Source organism: Ursus arctos, unplaced genomic scaffold, assembly GCF_023065955.2.
Source record: "Ursus arctos isolate Adak ecotype North America unplaced genomic scaffold, UrsArc2.0 scaffold_4, whole genome shotgun sequence".
Taxonomy (NCBI): Eukaryota; Metazoa; Chordata; class Mammalia; order Carnivora; family Ursidae; genus Ursus; species Ursus arctos.
In genome coordinates, this window is record NW_026623056.1 from 4,243,829 (window position 1) to 4,263,070 (window position 19,242).

At 44.8% G+C, this 19,242-nt stretch overlaps 1 protein-coding gene across 1 annotated transcript; it reads left to right on the plus strand.

Annotated features, from left to right (window-relative positions):
* Positions 1-5,786: 5,786 nt before the first annotated feature.
* Positions 5,787-18,226, plus strand: LRRIQ4 (leucine rich repeats and IQ motif containing 4; the record flags this gene model as incomplete). Its single annotated transcript, XM_026498921.3, has 5 exons — positions 5,787-6,806; positions 10,970-11,143; positions 12,328-12,466; positions 13,360-13,556; positions 18,104-18,226. Coding segments are annotated over exons 1-5 (1,653 nt in total), but the record flags the coding sequence as incomplete, so codon positions are not given.
* Positions 18,227-19,242: the final 1,016 nt, after the last annotated feature.

Here is a 19,242-nt window from a genome sequence, read left to right on the forward strand (position 1 = left end):
GGCGGTGACCGCCAATGCTGTAGAAGTTCCTTGGTCACCCCCTCTGGCTCTGGATCACCCAGACCTGGGTGAAAACACAGAGGGAGGGTACCCGGGCTCCTCTGCAGGGGGAAGTTCTTGAGGTTTAGGGGGCACGGCTGATGGGCTAGGGGCCGGGGCTACAAAGACGATTATGACACAGTCTCCTCCCCGAAGTGTGTACACACCTGCGGGGGCCAAGTGCAGAGGAAGTAGCACCAGCACGGATAAGGCACGGAGCTAGGGGAGCTTAAAGGGGTATGTAGATAGTCTTGTGGAGGGGCGGGGGTATCACGGAGGGCTTTCTGTAGGAGGTAACTTCCTGATTGGTCCCAGTGAATCCATCCCAGGAATGAACGGGTTGGTGGGTGCTGGAGACACGCAGGTACTTGGGGCCACCCAGAGGAGTATGGGGTGGGGGGCAGGCAGGGTCGGACCCACATGGAGCCCTTGTGCATCCTGAGAAGCACAGCTGTTATGGGACAAGGATGCTGGGAGCCCTCAGATAGGGAGCAGCTGGTGGATTTGACAGGACCTAGGGGAGAGGAGGTCTGAAGCAGCTGCAGGAGGCCTTTGGAGAGAAGGCCCAGTGGAGGCTGGTCTTGGGGAGAGGAGAAGAAGGGGACAAAGTCCAGCCATACTTACGGGCAACATGCTCAGGTACTTGGACATGGGAGAAAGAAAAAGAGGAAGGAGGGAAAGAAAGGTCTTCTGTTGGGTGTCACCGTAGACCACAGAAGAAGTAGTTGAAGGGCCCCTGTAGAGAGCTCTGGAGCCAAGCAGAGACTCCTTGCCTGGGAGAAAGAAGGAAGACCCTCAAGGTGAAACCAGGAAGTTTCTGAACACAGTTCAAAGGTGAAAAACAAAACGTCCAGGACCTGGGTCCCTGAAGCTCCCTCACTAGACAATTCCAGATCAGCGCTCCACTGCTAAGAAACCGTGCTAGGCAAGGCAGAAGTCTCTTCACACCCTGTGTAGCCCACAGATTTTAAGCATCACTTAAATTATTTCAGGTTAAACATGAATAGAAAATACTGTTTTCATTTACCCCATGTTCTACCAACAAAGCCGAGAGGTAGCTTGAAATATGCTAGAGCGCGAGTGCGGGCACAATTCAGCATCTAGCCTCCCAACCCCTTTCAGAGTATTTGGAGTTAAGTAGAGGAAAGTAAAGAGAGGTTCAGGACTTATTAATTGCTGCTCTAGGGGAAGGGAGGGATACCCTTCTAAGGGAGCAAGAAGTGCCAATCAGATTTTTGTTCTAGAGAGTAACTAACAAACAGGGTTAGAACAGAATAAACAGAAAAGAGCTGCTTTTAACCAAATAACACTTAAAGCACTGTTCTCCCTATCCACGTTAGCAAAAACAAAACAAAATAAACAAACAACAGTATTTGCACAGACTACAGCCTGCATGTCAAAATGCATATCAAGTAGGATGGTTTAAAAAAAAAGCCAAAAAACAAACTGACCACATGTACAACTCATTTCCATCAGTATATTGTTCATTAATCCAATGATTTCCAGACAAAGGAGGGAGGTAATTTTAAAAACACTCCCCTTGAGAATCCCTGATTGGGGGCAGGGGCGGTTAGGGAGGTGGGGGAGACGTGTCGCTGAGCTGGCTTCAAGGAAACTTAAGTGGATTCACTCGGTGCTTATGTATCAAGAACCCAGAATGGAAGTCTAACTTGAATCTCAGCTTTCTAGACGTCAGAACCAAAGAGAATACATGAGGATATGTAGTCCCCATTCTTCAATAAAAGGCAGCATTTACATTTCTCTGGCACCTTACAGTAGGAAGGTTTAATAGGTGTATCTTTATATAAGTAACTTACTAGACAGGTCTTTGACTATAGTTTTATAGAAAATTCAGAAATATTTTTCAAATGTTTCTTTTATTGTACTTATTTAAAAAGCCAACAGCACGAGGTTTAATTATGATCTCATTACGATCCTCCCGTCTTGAGAAAACACAAAATAGGACCTAGGTAAGTCGTTTCCTGCTAACATGGAGAGCGAACTCATAGGATCTGGGAGAATTAATATTTAACCCACCCATTACCTATTCTTCCCCAACCACCAGAGGGCTCAACCGGGCTGCTAGGAAGTGTCAGAGCAAATTCCGGGTTGAATTTTCCGACGAGTATCTTAAGCGCTGACTTCTGGCATTGCTCATGCATGTGTGTTTAGGTACTAAATACGCAGCTGGGAAAATTAGTGTTATCAAAGAACTGATTTCCCATGGAAAAAAGTGAGTGGTCTGAAAAGTTTACATTTTTCTTATCTGACGAGACAAGAAAGTAACAGGGATTAGTAATGGAATAGCACCTCAAACCTTCTTATTCATCGTGCAAGACAATAATTTGAAAAACCACATTCTAAGAGAAAAAAAGAGGTTTTGCGTAGGAATTAATAGATCTATAGTTTGGTGGTACATGTAGAGGAATGAAAGGCAGAAACGTTTTTGACAACGGGTGAGATGCCCGTACGAGTCTATTTAAGGAAAACATGTCCTGAGAAGCTGTTTCAGATCAATTTGGTGACAACGGGAAGGGGGGAACACCATGCCACACAGCTAACAATTCTGGGAAGCGAATGTTTCTCTAAGGCCTCTTTAATCTTCAGCTGACTGATCTGAGGTTTTCAAAGGCCAGAGTCACTGGACCCGTCCTTGGAAGCCTCTTCACTGTACAAAACTTTTCAGAGCTCATTATCAGTAGGGACTCAGGTGTGGTTGAATGGGGTCTCTTATGAATACCAAAAGACGATCCTCTCCAACCCCTTGGAAAAATACTAAAGGTTTTAGAAGCTCTTGTATCAGGAACTTGGGAACAAAGACCAAATATATATTAATTATTATATCACAACATCACACCCAGAATCTTGTCTTTATTATTGGCTGAGCTGTGTAGATTCTCCCTTGCCCCTGCCAAAAATCTAAAGTTGCTTGATTATAAAAGCTTTCCACTCAAGTCTGAAGTTTATATGGGTCTTCATCTCAGTATTACTTGAGAGGAGACTTAAAAATTTTTCCTGGGATTTTAGTGTCCCAGAAATGTTTATCAAAGCAAAGGGTGTTACCATTACCATCACATGGTTCTCCATCCTAGGTATATGGAGGCTTTTGGCTTGTCTGTGTTAGAGGGAGAAGATCTCGGATGAAGCTTTAAGTAAAATCTTGAAATGATTTTAACTAGAGATGGTTATTTCTGCTATCAGAGAGAGCCATGTTAACCTCAGGACCCTAGTCTTGTCTATGCAGTTGGTGTGTAAACAGACTTGGAAACAAAAGTGTCAACACTTGATATAAATTTAAGAAGGTTGGCCATTTTCTTAAATGGTTTTCTCAGGCATTAAAATGACACAAAAAAGGGCTAATCATTAAACGATTCAAACGCTGAGTCCTTGAAATGACACAACAGTCACTACCCTTAGAAATTCCACAGTAATACTGGGTTGTAACAAGTTCATCTGACCACGCTGCGGTAGCAATCCTTATGAAAAAAATAACCAATAAGGAATCCATCTTCTCTGTTCTTATTTACTGTGGCTGAATTACTGGCCAAGCTGTTGCAAATCTGACTTTACGACCTCCTTTTATTAAGTCTGTTAATGGATATACAGTATATGTAGCTTTCAGAGGCCATCAAATCGGTTCCAGACACATGTGGGATATATGATTCTGGCGAGATAACATATGTACACAGACATTCAGACATTCTAGGCAGGTCTCATGGTGGAACCGACGAACGTTAGGAGAAATAAGTTCTTTTATGTGTCTGGAAGCCCAGACACACCTGTGTTAACCCTAATCAGGCCGCTAGTCGGCAAGCATCTTCCCCAGATGACTCTGCTGGAAGGCCGCAAAAGAAAACCAAGCCTGAATGCTCACACCCAAGCCGGACTTTGACAAAAAGCAGGCTTCCTGTAAACAAATGATGTTAATATCCTCAGCGGGGTTAAAACAAATTCTACGCTCCTGCCCCCACTTCCTACTAGGTTCTGAGGAAAGCCTTTTTGGTTAGTTTCTGTCTCTGTAAAACAGATCGTAATGGTGCCTGCTTCTTAGGGTTCTAGTGAGGGTTACGTGTACATCAGCTTAAGTGAAGCTTAGAGCATACAGTGTCCCGAGTGTTCTCTATTTTCATTTCTACTATGGCCTTAGTCTGCACACTACGAATTGTCTAGGAGTCTTCAGCATTGTCAGTAGTTTATATTCAGGACGCGGGAAATTTTATCCTACAGGACTGAACAGCATTAAATCAATCTAATGATCAAATGAGAAATCCTGGAGACAACTTATTCTAGATATAATTTAATCAGTGATAAGTCTTTTCCTTTCTTTAAATAACAGAGAGCAACACTGTCCCAGAACTCTGCTGGAGGCTAGGCATAGAGCCATGAGGATCTAAGCCACATACTGCTGGGCGGCCAGGCGCAGTAATAGTAAGTGGGGGCTGGAAGCACACCCCCCCATCTGGGGCCCAGGCTCGGTGTGGGAGCAGAGGCCCAGTACTCCAGCAGGAAAGCCCCCATCTAGAAGCCAAGTCAAAGACGCAACAATCAACCAGGCCAACACCACCTCATCTTCTCTGCCTTCCTTCCTAGGCTGTGGCGGGTGTGCGCGTATGTTAACGACCCAGGTCTTAGTCTTCTGTGACACAATATTAACATCTTAGATTTATAAGATTTATGAATGCAGTAGTGCAAGTCTGCCAATTTTGTTATTATTCAAGATTGTCTTTTGCAATTTTCCATTCTTTGCATTTTCATATAAATTTTAGAATCAGCTCGTTAACATCTACCAAGAAAGAAAGAAAAAAGCCTATTGAGATTTTGATTGAAGTTGTACTGAACCAAAAGATCAGTTTGGGGAATATATTAACCTCTGAACACTGAGTGTTCTAATCCATGGACATGATTTATTCTCGTTTAATTTCTTTCTAGGTTGCTGCTGTAGTTCATTTCAGTTGGAGCGATTTCAGATCTCTTGCTTAGAGATTTAAGGCCCGGCCCGCAGCCAGGCGTAGGGATCTAAAACCACAAGCTCTCTCTGGTCTTTCAGCTAGCCTGCAACTTTTCCTAGGCCACTGAGTCGCCCCCGTCTATGGGGGGACCCGGCTCTGCAGCCGAGGCCCTTCCATGCTACTCCCCCGGGGTGCGCATACCCGGCTTGAAAAAGTTTGGCTGGTCCCTCCTTGTCTCAGAAGTTCCTTTCCCGGAGCATATGGCAGCTTCTCTGCCTGCCAGGTCCCAAAGTTGAAAATGCCACCAGGCATCAAAGTGCCCACTGGTCTCTCCCTACTTAGGAAGCGGTAGTCCGTCTCTAGAACTTAACGCGCTTGGCCTTCTTTGCATCCACACTTCTCTGGTGGCTTCAAGAAAAAAAAACACACAATATTTTAAAATATTATTTTTTCCTAGGGCTCCGTTAGTGTTTATGGAAAGAGCAATCTTTTGCAATCTTCTCCATTCTACCTGGAAATAGAATCAGGATAGGGACTTTTTAAAAAAACTGAAATGAGACAATCTTTTTTCTTTTCATAGAAGTCAACCTATTAGGAGGAGCCTATATTTGAATTCATCTCCCAGCAGGAAACACAAAAACCTACATCTCATGCCGCGTTAGAATGTCAAGCCCTCGATTCAGTCAACTAAACTTAAATTTTCTCTCTCTTAAGGATATGGAGTCTCACGGCAAGTAAACGGATTTTCTGTTTTCCCAATATTTCCGATTTTGAATACTCGACCTTTCCGTCAACACAATGTCAAATGACATAAAATCAGTAGGCCGTGCATCGAAAATTCATCCAAAAGGTGGTCCACAACAGGCCTCCGGCAGAACATTTTTCATCGATGCTTCTAATCAGAGCTTGACTACCATTCCATCGGAGATCTTAGAATTAGAAGAACTAGAAGAGGCGCATCTGGAGAACAACCAGATTGAAGCAATCCCCCGGGGTATCCAGCGTTTGAAGAACGTCCGGATCCTCTACCTGAACGGGAACAAGCTGAGCGCGCTGGGCCGGGAGCTGGGCGGGCTGAGCAGCCTGGAGGGCCTGGACCTGAGCCACAACCCGCTCCTGAGCTCGTCCCTCCCGGCGCTCGGCGGCCTGCGGCGGCTGCGCGAGCTGCGCCTCTACCGCACCGGCCTGGCCGAGATCCCCAGCGGCCTTTGCAAGCTCCTGCACCATCTCGAGCTGCTCGGGCTGTCCGGCAACGACCTGAAATCTCTGCCCAAGGAAATCGAGAACCAGACCAAACTGAGGGAGATCTACCTGAAGCAGAACCAGTTCGAGGTTTTCCCTGCGGAGCTCTGTGTTCTCTACGACCTGGAGATCATTGACCTGGATGAGAACAAACTAACTGTCATCCCGGAGGCGATCGGGAACCTGACAAGGCTGCAGAAGTTCTATGTAGCTTACAACAGCCTGCCCGTTCTCCCCGAGTCGCTGGGCCGCTGCAGCCGACTGTCGGTGCTGGATCTGTCCTACAACCGCCTGCACTCGCTCCCGCACACCCTGGCGGAGCTGACCGGGATGACGGAGATCGGGCTGAGCGGCAACCCCCTGGAGAAGGTGCCGCGGCTCATCTGCAGGTGGACCTCCGTGCACCTGCTGTACCTCGGCAACACAGGCCTACGGGGGCTGCGGCGCTCCTTCCGGCGCCTGGGCACCTTGCGCTTCCTGGATCTCAGCCAGAACCTTCTGGAACGCTGTCCGCTGGAGATCAGCGCGCTGAAGAACCTGGAAGTCCTGGCGCTGGATGATAATAAGATATGGCAGGTACTGATTCCCTTCCTGGCTGTCACTGTGCTGTCAAGGGCTTTTGCTGCCCTGAGCTGGGGTTGATGTGCTCGTTTTGATGTGGGTGCTGTTATCTCAGTGATACATGGGAAAACGAGGCGCAGGGACCTTAACTGACTTGCTGAGGCCACACCCCTGTACGAGACAGAGCCGCGTTCCCTCCCAGAGCGGCTGGGCCCCGGAGTCTCTATTCTGACCCAAGACCAGCTCCTAATGGGGGTTCCTCACACGGCAGGTGTTTTTCTGACACCTACAACCTCAGGCCTTAATGTTGCACTCGGGGGGAACTGCAAAAACAGTCCCTAAAGAAACTCTCTCCCATGTGTGCAGGGTGGCGTGTTCAAAAATGTTCAGCATAGCACCGTTGACAGCAAGTATGGGAGACAGCCAAATGTCAGCAGAGCAACGAGCAAACAGATGGCTATATTCATAAAATTAAAAACTATACAGTAATTTAAGTGAACTGGAGCACTACGTGCCAGGGCAGCGAGACCTCAAAATTACATTTATTAAAAAGGAAGACACCAAGTTGCAGAACCTGACACCATTCATAAATTCTTAATCACACAAAACTACATACATACGCACACAACACATACTTTGTGGATATTAATATATATGTAATAAAAGTATAAAAAATATGAACTAGAAAAAGAACTCGCCAAATTCTTAACAGTGGCTGCCTCTGGGAAGGGGAGGGAAGTCAAGGAAATGAGGAGGGGATCACAGAGGGGACGCCTGGGTGGCTCAGTCATTAAGCGTCTGCCTTCAGCTCAGGTCATGATCCCAGGGTCCTGGGATTGAGCCCCCATCAAGCTCCCCGCTCAGTGGGAAGCCTGCTTCTCCCTCTCCCACTCCCCCTGCTTGTGTTCCCTCTCTCGCTGCCTCTCTCTCTCTGTCAAATAAATAAAATCTTTAAAAAAAGGGGGGGATCACAGGGGAGCTCGGTTTTGATTGCAGCATTTCATTTTATTTATTCGAAAATTATTTTTATTTAAGTATAGTTGACACATTTCATTTTGTTTATTAACAAAAGGTTTGGATGGTGCCTGCACGTGTGTTTTTTTTTTTATTTTTAGTTTTTGAAAATTAAAAAGAACAGTTAGTTCTGTTACAACTTCAGAGGGAGAAATCAGGAGATTTGGAAATCCACGACTGTAATCAAATAATAGTCTGCTTTTCTGGACATGGACATGGATGTCCTGTGCTCACCATACTTTATACTAATCCTAGGCCCTAAAGGTTTGTTGGGGGTGTTTTTGTTTTTGTTTAATCTTTTACTCGATTTTTAATGTAGAACTCTGTGGGGGGCGCTGTTGTTGTTTTTTCTAGTTGCTGTAGTTTTAAAACTGCCTTTCAGGAAGTAACCATTCTGATGGTAATTTAGGATTTAGGAAGAGAATCTAGGGCTTAATCTCTACTTAGGTAGCAACCCATGGCGGGGGGGGGGGGGGGGGGGGAGGGGGGAGGGGGGGTTAGAGGTTTATCAGAGGCCCTCTGCCCATCCCCCCAGCTCTTCCAGCACTGAGGTAAGAAATTCCTTTCCCAGCGGACAAAGTCCGTCCAATTCTACACTGGGAGTGAAAGGCTCAAAATCTAAAGTGCCCTTGGGAAGAATAACACATTCACTTCATTCTTGGTGAGTCCTGAATGATCCCTAATCCTTTCCTGTGAGACATTTTCAGAGATCAGAATAGAGGACGGAATCACACACGGAGGGCATCTTAACAAGGATAAGCCTCATCCAATACCAGGTTTGGCCGCAAGTCAAGCTGCGCTGAAATGTGGACGTGTTCAATATTAGTATATGGAATGTGAAAATCTCTAAGTACCATTGCTTGTTATTCTTCAGTTCTTATGGTGGTGTTTCTGTGTTTTTTTGTCTCCTTCCCTCATTACCTATTATGCTAATCCCTCCAGTGACCTCCCAGTGCATTTCTCTGTATTAGACACATGGCTTTTAAGCCGGCTCCTTACCTGTCCTACCCCAAACACTTACCTGATGGGTTTCTGGCTCGTGGAGCCTGGCCAGCAGCTTTTTCTGTCCAGGTGGATGCAAAAGGAGCTGACTTCCAGTGTGTATCTAGATGGATTTTATTTGTATGGTCTTTTCTGTAAAGGGACGACTCAGCCTCAGAATGACTGCAGCAGTTCGCGCATCCATAGTGATTGTCCTCCTTTGACGCCCTGCAGCTTTTCTGTACAGCCAGATTTATTCCCGCGACACTTTAATGTGACTGTGATGGCATTCATTATTGAATCTTGAATATCCTGCAAAAAAATCTTTAAACATTCAATGTGCTTTGAAAAAGAAAAGCTAAACCTGTGAGCTAACTGAACAGCAGCAAGAGGGACATTGTAGGTTGTAATGAAGCAGTTAGCGTGAAAAACCTTTTCCTATTATTTGGACTACACAGGTGCAGGTGCTTGGTATTAAAGGGATCCAAGTGCCTGATGAAGAATTTTGAAATAGCCAAATAAAACTATAAACATTTTATAGCACTTTTAGGAAAATGAACCCTCACCCTACACAATAAAGAGAAAAGATTGCAGGTGGGGGTGCCTGGGTGGCTCAGTCGTTAAGCGTCTCCCTTCAGCTCAGGGCGTGATCCCGGACTCCTGGGACCGAGCCCCTCATCGGGCTCCTCCGCTGGGAGCCTGCTTCTTCCTCTCCCACTCCCCCTTGCTTGTGTGCCTTCTCTCGCTGGCTGTCTCTCTGTCAAATAAATAAATAAAATCTTGAAAGAAAGAAAGAAGAAAGAAAGAAAGAAAGAAAGAAAGAAAGAAAGAAAGAAAAAAGAAAGATTGCAGGTGTGTGAGACCTACTGTTATGTTATCCCTCTAGGGGGCTTACTTTTGGCTACTCCGCAATTATTTATCTATTCCCCCATCTATGGAGAGATCACGCTGAGCTGAACCGTAACCATTCTCATGAAGAAGAGAGGAGTGGGTGGAGGAGAACCCCGGGCTTAGGACAGGCAACTGCGGGGAATGCTTTCCCTGTTAGGAGTAAAGTCAGACAAAGGAAGGTGGTTCAACGTGAGTTATGAAGCCGTTGAGATATATAGCTGGGCTTTTCCCCACAAGAAACTAGGTGTCTCTGTAACGTAATCAATAGGGAGACTGTCACACATTTTAAGAATGAGATTTCTCCATGTGGTTCCAATGCGCCAGAAAGAGACCAATAGGTGAACATAATAGTGACACAAATTTTGGCTTGACAGAAGAAGGAAATCCGATGATTAGAGGTCTCCATCCAGGTAATGAGTTTTCATTCCAGGAGATGGTATTTAAATGTATGCTGGATGGCTAGCTGTGGAATATATTCAACCACCCTGTTCAAGGATTAGAATAGATGACCTTCCGATGGCCTTTCATGCCTGGACAGTCTGGGAGTCTGGGAAATGGCTACCCAATACCTCAAAGGGCACATAAGCCTTGGTGTTCATTGGCGGAAGAATATGGCAGGATAAAACCACGATAGTCTTCATTGTTTGCTTCCAACTGAGATTTTTTTTTTAACATTTTTATAAGTTTATTTGAGAGAGGGAGGGAGGGAGGGAGAGAGGGAGGAGGAGCAGAGGGAGAGGGAGAAGCAGACTCCCCACTGAGTTGGGAGCCTGATGTGGGACTCCACCCCAGGACCTTGGGATCATGACCTGAGCCAAAGGCAGATGCTTAACCAACTGAGGCACCCAGGTGCCCCCAACTGAGATATCAGCTGAAGTTTCTAAATTGCTGACTTAAAGCATTTCAGGGTAAGGGGTCATGTTCCTAAATTGATCCGTTCCAATAGCTGAACTTATTAATATTATAGTTGCGAAATCACACTGAAAGCTTGAGTACTTTTTCAGTCGTGTCACGCATTTGCTACACGACAGTTCAACAACTTGCCATAAAGTAGGTAAAAAATCGCTTCAATTTAAAGCAGTGCCTGAAAGCGAAGCGCAGAGAGGCTCCGGGAAAGAGTGGGGCTCCGGACTTCGATCTGCAGATACGAATACTGTGTGCAAACATGTGTGCCAGCTTCTCATCAGCAGGAATTGCTCAATTGCTCTACCTCAAAACTAAAAAACCCCATTTATTATCTTACTGTTTAAAATAACCTTGACCTGAAACTTATCTTTTTGGAATACTTCTAGTTGCCGTCAGACTTCGGCTCACTTCCAAAGCTGAAGATGCTTGGATTAACAGGAAATCAGTTCCTTTCATTTCCAGAAGAAATCCTTCCTTTAGAGTCTTTAGAGAAATTATACATTGGGCAAGACCAGGGAGCCAAGTTCACCTCTATGCCAGAACACATTAGTAAACTACAGGTAAGCTTCCCCAGGTGAGTGGACAAAGCAGTACGTGCCCACCGATTGCGTACGTCTGCTGATACTGAGAAAACACGGTGGTGTCCCGTGGGCTGCCTGTGGAATCATCCGTGCTAGATTTCCAACCCCGAACAAGCAGTCGTTCTAACACTGTTTTCCTGAACCCCTGGATCCATCCTCAAAGAATATAGCCAAGAGGCTGTGACACGCCACACTCCTTTCCACAGTGCGGTTTGGCATGTTTTATTTGAAGAAATTGAGCCATACCGCTTTCCATTCGATTTCTACCTTTTTGGAAGAGGCCCCTGAAAATCGTACTATTTTGAAGTTGAAGTATCATACCGGTGACATGGCTAGGAACCTGCATTTTGGATGGGTCAAGGTGACCTCCCTCCCTGCAGGATGGCAGGCAAATCAGGGTATATTTAACATTGTCCCCGGTTCCTGTGGAGATGGGTCCACACCCATGGGCTAAATCCCAACAAAGCAACAAGATAGCTTCATTCAAAGTAGCCGTGCCCTGTGTCTTAATGTATGCGTATGAGATTTTTTCCGTGTTTGTGGTCCTGCAGTCTCACTAGCCCCCCGTTGCGGAGCTGAGCGACAGCGTGTGTAGCACGGGTACTTCTCACCTGTGACACAGAGGTCCTGTTCCTGATTCTCCATTGCTTTGCCCTGTGTTCAGAATTCTTCCCGTCATCTGGCTCCTTCACAGGCCATGCAACACTCTCTGAAATCTTCGTGTGAGATGCAAACATGACAGCGGATTTGAAAATAGCTAACTCATTATCTGCACATTTTTACCACTTCAAACCCGGACGATGTTAGATTGATACTTGATGCAGTTTCAGTTCTATAGCAACTGCTGCAGATAGTCAGCTGTTGAAAGGGAGCAAATGATAATATATAGTTACATTATCACAATTATTTTTCCGTAAAGTTCATGTGAACAAATGCTAGATTTCGTGTTTTCTTTTCCCTTCATAGATGGGAACCATGTCTAATGGTTTTACCCAAAAATAATTTTATGTTTTGATGATGGTTCTTTAAATAAGTATGTTTTCCCTTGATTCCAATCCACGGCATCCCCCACTGAAAGAGTATGGGAACTCACCAGTGATGCTGCTTATTTTAATTCTTTTATCAATGTAAGGATCATTATGGTCTACGCTGCTGTTTTTCAGAGTCTTAAAGAGCTGTACATAGAGAATAATCATCTGGAGTACCTGCCCACATCCTTGGGATCAATGCCTAACCTGGAAATTCTGGACTGTCGCCACAACCGGCTTAAGCAACTTCCAGATTCCATTTGCCAAGCACAAGGTGAGGAATCTTAGTAGATCCTCAGCCTAGTGGAGTGTGAGGCCAGCACTTTCCCTCTCCTCCATTCACTAAAGACCAATCTCCACGTTTAGAGAGCTTAGCCCTACCCCATTACCTCCTCGCAAGTCTCACTAGTGAGACAGGGAAGGCCGGGGGCCTGAATAGTACACAGGCAGTGAGATTGTTTGTTGGGAATTGAATAGAGAAGTAAATAGCAACTACTGAGAGAATTAGCATTCGTCCATATAGTCATTATACCACCAACCATACTTTACTACCTACCTACTACATGCCAGAATTTGGAGTTGGGGGTCCCGCAGCAAGTTTGCATTAGGTCACTGAAGTCACTGGAATAAAAGGAAAAGTGTTGACCCAGAGTGGTGAAATCAGCAAGGGAGGACTTTTGGAGCTGTAAGATTGGCATGAAGAATCATATATGATCCATATTTAAACACCCAAACATTTTGCACTAGGCTAAACCATTCTTTATTTGTACATGTGTCCATCCACGTGACAGCCTTGTGCTGAGCTTTTAGTGGGACCAAATAAAACAATGTTTTCTGCTATAGATTAGGGCCGAGGGTCGCGTGCAGTACTCCTTAGTCATGCTCCCGACCATACATTCTCATCCTGTCCTTGGTCCCTGGAGGACTGAAACATTGTCAGATTGTTTTCGTGTGTACTATTTTTCTGTCTCTAGTACTTATACACACTGGCTTCAACAACTTTGAATTGTTATAAGGAAGAGAACTTGGTTTGCCTCCTTAAATCTGTGTCTTTTGTTACACAACACAGCAGGAGACACACGTTTCACAGTAACTGGACTAAAGAATGCACATGTTAACTTTGCTGCTTCTTAAGATAAATCTATCATTAAAAACAAATTGTTTCAGCTTTGAAAGAATTACTGCTTGAGGACAACTTGATCACCTGTCTTCCAGAGAATTTGGATAGTCTGGTGAATCTCAAGGTTTTGACGCTGGTGGACAACCCCCTGGAGGACCCCCCAAGAGAAGTGTGTGCTGAAGGCATCCAGGCTATATGGGCGAACTTTAAGAAAAAAAGAAACATGAAGATAATGGCAACAAAGGTAAAATCAGCAAAAATTCTGGGTAGCACGTTCACAGCTGCTCTGGAGAAGGGCCGGTGGTAAACACAGACCTATCACAGACCATTCCGGGCGGCTCTTTACACATCTATACCTGGTCCTCGTCGAGAGTAGGCCCTCTTATTTCCTTTATATCCTCAGAAACAAGCAACAGGACCTTTGAGCATCATCTTAGCATTTTTGCATTTTCGTTCTTCAACTCTTTGTCAGATAAGAAGACAACAAACAGGCAAAAGAAAGCCAAACTTCCAATCCCAAAGCAGTCTAAAATTCTTGGAGTAGTCACTGGGCCGAAAAGCTTATATTCACAAAGTCACTAAGGTCAGGCCGAAGAATTAGAAATGAAAGTATTTATGGAGCGGGGCTGTGGAGACCAGAGTTCTGCTCTGCCACGAACTAGGATCAAAGGGCAAAGAGCCTTTAAAAGGGAGGGGGGGCAAAGAACCTTGTCATGGCCTCCTTGCCCACCTAGCTCATGCAGATGATAGGGTGCCCCAGCCAGGCCAGGCCAGTGTCCACTTCAGGCAGTATTCCATGCAGCTGGTCCACGCCCCCATTTCCCACACCCTGACGGCCACCTTGGTCCTCCAATAGCATCCCCACTTCCGCACCCGCTCCCCATACGTGTACCCTCCACTTAGCATCAGACCAGTGCCGTTAAAACACAGGTGGGAAGTTATCACTACTCTACTGAAATCTGTGATTCTCTTTTTCATCTGAAGCAAGAGTCAGTCTTTGCTTTGCAAGACCCTCCTCTGGCAGGGGCCCTCCCCCATGTCAAACCTAACGCCCTCTCTTTTACGATAAATAGTATGTGATACCTTCTTTACTCTTCTGAAATTAAACTCAGATAACATAACCTACCAAAACCCATAATTTTAACAAATGAAAAGAATGCCTGAGCTGCAACATAAAGGAGAAAGGAAAGTAATTTATATTAATATGTATATACTCAAGAATGGCTACACTGGAAGAATGAAAATAATACTTTTTGGATACTTCCTTAAAGTATTTTGAAAAACCATGTACCCTCTTGCACAGTTTGAAACTGATATTTAAATTCTTTTCCCACTAAGTTTAAAATTATTGCAAAGGATTTACTTTTTTTAAAATATTGACATCTTAAAATAGAGCTCTTAGATCAGTATTTTAAATGTGCCCAGTGGAATCTAAATACCATTATGGGATTTGATATGTCAGTCACATCAACTTACAAAATACTTGAGCAAGCTCTTATTTTATAGGCAGAATTTTTTTTTTTTTTTAGGATTTATTTGAGATTGAGAGCGTGCACCGTCTGAGTGGGGGAGGGGCAGAGGAAGCGGGAGAAAGTCTCTCTTAAGTGACTCCATGCTGAGCACAGAGCCGGTCTCAATCCCACAACCCATGAGATTGTGACCTGAGCCGAAATCACCAGTCAGACTTGAGCCACCCACCCACCCCATAGACAGAAATTTTCTATCCTTTCTTTTTCTTCTTGAACATGTATTTCTATTTCACTTTCCCCTAAGAATTGAGCTTAATGTTTTATATGTATAATTTTAAGTCATTTATAGATCACTTTTCATACTTTCAGGCAACACAAATATTTATACAAGTTAAGTTCTAAAATTAAATTTTTTTTCTGTGAGCATAATGTCCTGGATTAAGTCATATTGCAATTATTAGTGGTATAAAATTGACCAAAACACTATAAAATCCATTAAAATTTTTGGTATTTAATTTAATATTTTAATTTAATTATTTGCCCTAGAGGATTTGGGGAAAATACATACACAAATGAGAGACTGCCCCCCATAGTTTATATATCCCTGCATAAATGTTACTTATTGCTAGAATGAGACAGAGTTGACATCGGTTCTATTTTTCATTTTACAGATGAAGCGCTGAGAAACCTTGCTTACATAGATAAGTTGACAAGAATGGAGGAGGCCTCTGTGTGTGTGTGCCTATATTATTTTGTTTTAAATGGTAATGCTTCACACATCTCTGAACTTCTTCCAGATTTATATCCCCAAAAATCAGAGGCCGGGCTCTTGGCTGGCAAATCAACTGGTCTTCTTTCGATTTTCTTGAAGGCAAAGAGCTGGGAACCACTTGCCTTACCAAAGAACTGGTTACCTAGTCCCGAGGGCCAACATCATACTGCTAGTCTCTTAGTATTGGACATACAATTTTATATTAGTTTCAGGTGTACCACATATGACTTGACAATTCTGTGCATCACACAGTGCTCACCCCAAGTGCAGGCCCCATCTGTCACCATACGACATTATTACAATATTATTGACTATGTTCCCTTATGCTGGACTTCTCATCTCCCTGACTTACTTACTTTATAACTGGAAGTTTGTACCTCTTCACCCCTTTACCTATTCCACTATCTCCCCGCCCACCTCCCCTCTGGCAACCAAGAGCTCTCTGTATTTAAGAGCCTTTGTTATGTTGTTGTTTGTTCATATGTTTTGTTTTTTTTGGTACCACTATGTATTGTCTGGTTTTTGTGGTGTCCCAGAGGTTTTGGGAGTCCAGGGCAACACACCCTAGTCAGATTCAGGGGGCTGAGAGGCGTGCCTGAGGGGCAGCCGTGAAGCAGAGGTGGGAGTGGAGAACCAGCAGCTGGGTTCCTCGGCAGATCCATTGTAGGAAGGGGTGCGTGTGAAAGGTGAAGCTCTGGAAGTGGGTTGCCTGCAAACTACCCAAGTGTGCACAACCTGGGAAAGTCTTTGTGCACGACGGCTTGTGTCACACAGTTGAAGACTGCTCAACTTCAAGACACCAAAAAAGCCCTGCAAAAGTCTAGACTGCCTCTAGAGGGCGATACTGTTCCCCTGGAAAAGCACCACCTGACTCCTGTACGGCTGCTCTCACTCCCCATCTCCTCCATGCCATTTTCATGTCCCGAACGGATCCTCCGTGTTTTCCCAAGGCCCAAGCCTGCTCCTCCCTCTGCCCAGAGAGGCTCCCCCCGGATATGGACAAGACTCCGGCCCTCACTTAGTTCAGTCCCCGCTCAAATATCCTCATACCTGCCCTTGGTCCACCTTATCTAAAACAGCACCCCCAGCCACCTCATTCATTCATTTGCTCATTCCATTCAGCAAATACTTACTGAGCTTCTGCTATGTGCCAGGCGCTGCTGTAGCCACTGGAAATACATCAGTGAACAAAACAAAGTTTTCCGTCCTCATATTGCTTAAAGTGTAGTGTGATAGAAATAAAAACATGAAATATAAAACATAAAATTATATAGTCTGTTAGAAAGTAATAAGTGGCATTGGAATAAAGTTCAAGCTAAGGGGAACTGAGATTGCCAGAAGTAAGTGTGTGTGTGTGTTGGGTGTGTGTGTGTGTGTGTGTGTGTGTGTTGGGTGGGTTGGTGGGGTTCGATTTAAATGAGACGGTCAGGGTAGGCCTCATTAGAAAAACGACTGGCTTCGTCAGCTCAGGCTACCATAACAGTATCCCATACACTGGGTGGCTCAAACAGCAGACATCTTCTCACAGCTCTAGAGGCGAGAAGTCCAGGATTAGGGTGTGGGCGTGGTTGGTCTCCGGTGAGAGCTCTCTTCTGCCTCGCGCATCGCCGTCTTCTTGCTGTGCCCTCACAAGACAGAGAGAAGACTAAGTTACCTGGTGTCTCTTATAAGGGCACTAATCCCATCATGAAGACCCCCCCTTCATGACCACATCCAAGCCTAATTACCTGCCACCAGCCATCTCCAAAGACAATCACATTGAGGGTTAGGGCTTTTAATATGAGTTGGGGACGAGGGGTGAGAGTTCAGTCCACAGCCATGACAATTGAGCGAATACTTGAAGTACTGGAGGTTAAGCCGTCTGAATATTGGGAAGAGTGTTCTAGGCAGAAGCAGCAGCAAAAGCGAAGGCCAAGAGCTGGGGTTGTGCCTGGTGTGCCCGGCTGTGAGCAGGCCGCACAGCTGCAGCAAGGTGAGCAAGGGGAAGGAGGAAAGAGGTCCGTGCGGGCAAGAGGAAGGGAGCAGATCAGATAGGGCCTTGTAAGCCCGTTGTAAGGACCTGAGCTTTTATTCCAAGAGAAGTGGGGAGGCACAGGGAGATTCAGAGCCTACCACCACCTGAGGAGGTGGGAAGGAATAGGATCTCGGAAGGAGTGGGGGCTGCTGTAGGTAGGAGCCCAGCAGTCCAGCGACGAGGGGGAGGGCAGGTGCAGGCCCTCCTGATTCCCCTTACTGTGCACTGTCGTCTCCATGGCATTTACTACCATCTATCCAATCATACATTCCTGTGTTGGCCTGGGACATTGGCGTTTGACTGCTGTTCCCTAAAAGTCTACAACAGTGACTGGGACATAAAAGCACTGATTTTTTTTTTTATTTTTTATTTTTTTACACATTTGCCAGGATGGCTGGCCAAGAGAAAATAAGGCATAGAGTTCTGGTGACATTGCATTCTTCACATCTTTAAGGCTACATACCAGAATGAAGAGCTAACTATCCCCCATCCTGAGTGATACCAGCTGATGCTGTTTGGCTTTATCTTGTTTTCAGATTCAGGCGTGGTGGCGTGGAACAATGGTCCGGAAAGGATTGGGGAGATTTGAAGAACTGCAAAATTTGCTAAAGAAAGGAAAGAATTCTCCAAAAGATAAGAAAGGAAAAAAAGATGTAAAAGGAAAAACTGCAAAGAAAAATAAGAAATAATTCTATGATGAATTGAGGTAATGAACCCCGTTGGATTAAGAAGGCAAAATATATAGGAATTAGATGCCTACCACCCTAAAATTATTCATAGAATCATGATTATGTATAAAAATAAAGATTATCACTTTATTGAAATATTTATGGATTAAATGATATGATGCCTGGGAACTGTGACAGAATAATATCAGGGAGAGGTAAGTGTGGGGGATCCCAATGAAACAGGAATGGCCATAAGTTGATAATTGTAGATGCATGTGATAGGTAAATGGAGGTTCGTTGTACTATCCTGTCTACTTTAAAACTTCTTAAGTTTATTTAAGTAACCTCTATCCCCAACATGGTGCTTGAACTCATGACCCCAAGATCAAGAGTCATATGCTCTTTGGACTAAGCCAGCCGGGCACCCCTAAAACTTTCAATTTTGAAATAGAGACTCATAGGAAGTTCCAAAGAAATGGACATGGAGGTCCATGCACCCTTCTCCCTCCCTCAGTGTTGACATCTTGCATAACTCTAATACGACACCAAAACCAGAAAAGTCATACCGGTGCCATCAACCGAGCTTATTCAGATTCTATGGGTTGTAGGTGCACTTGTGTGCGTGTGTGTGTATGAGTGTGTGTGCAGTTCAATGTGGTTTTGTCACATGTAAGCCACAAATCTCCCAGGTGCTATTCCTTTTACACACACCTACGGTCTGCCCCATCTCCCGATCCCTAAACTTTTCTCCAGCTCTATAATTTTGTTATTTCAAGGATATCAGACAAATGGAATGGCATAGTGTGTAACCTTTGGGGATTGGTTTTTTTTTACTCCACATAACTCAAAGTCCATCCACATTGTTGCATGGATCAATTAGTTGTTGAGTAGTATCACCTAGTACCATGGTTTGTTTAGCCCTTCCCCCATTGAAGGATATTGGTCTGTTTCCGGTTTTTGGCTACTTGTTCATAGGCTTTGCATATGTTCATGGAAACACATGAGCA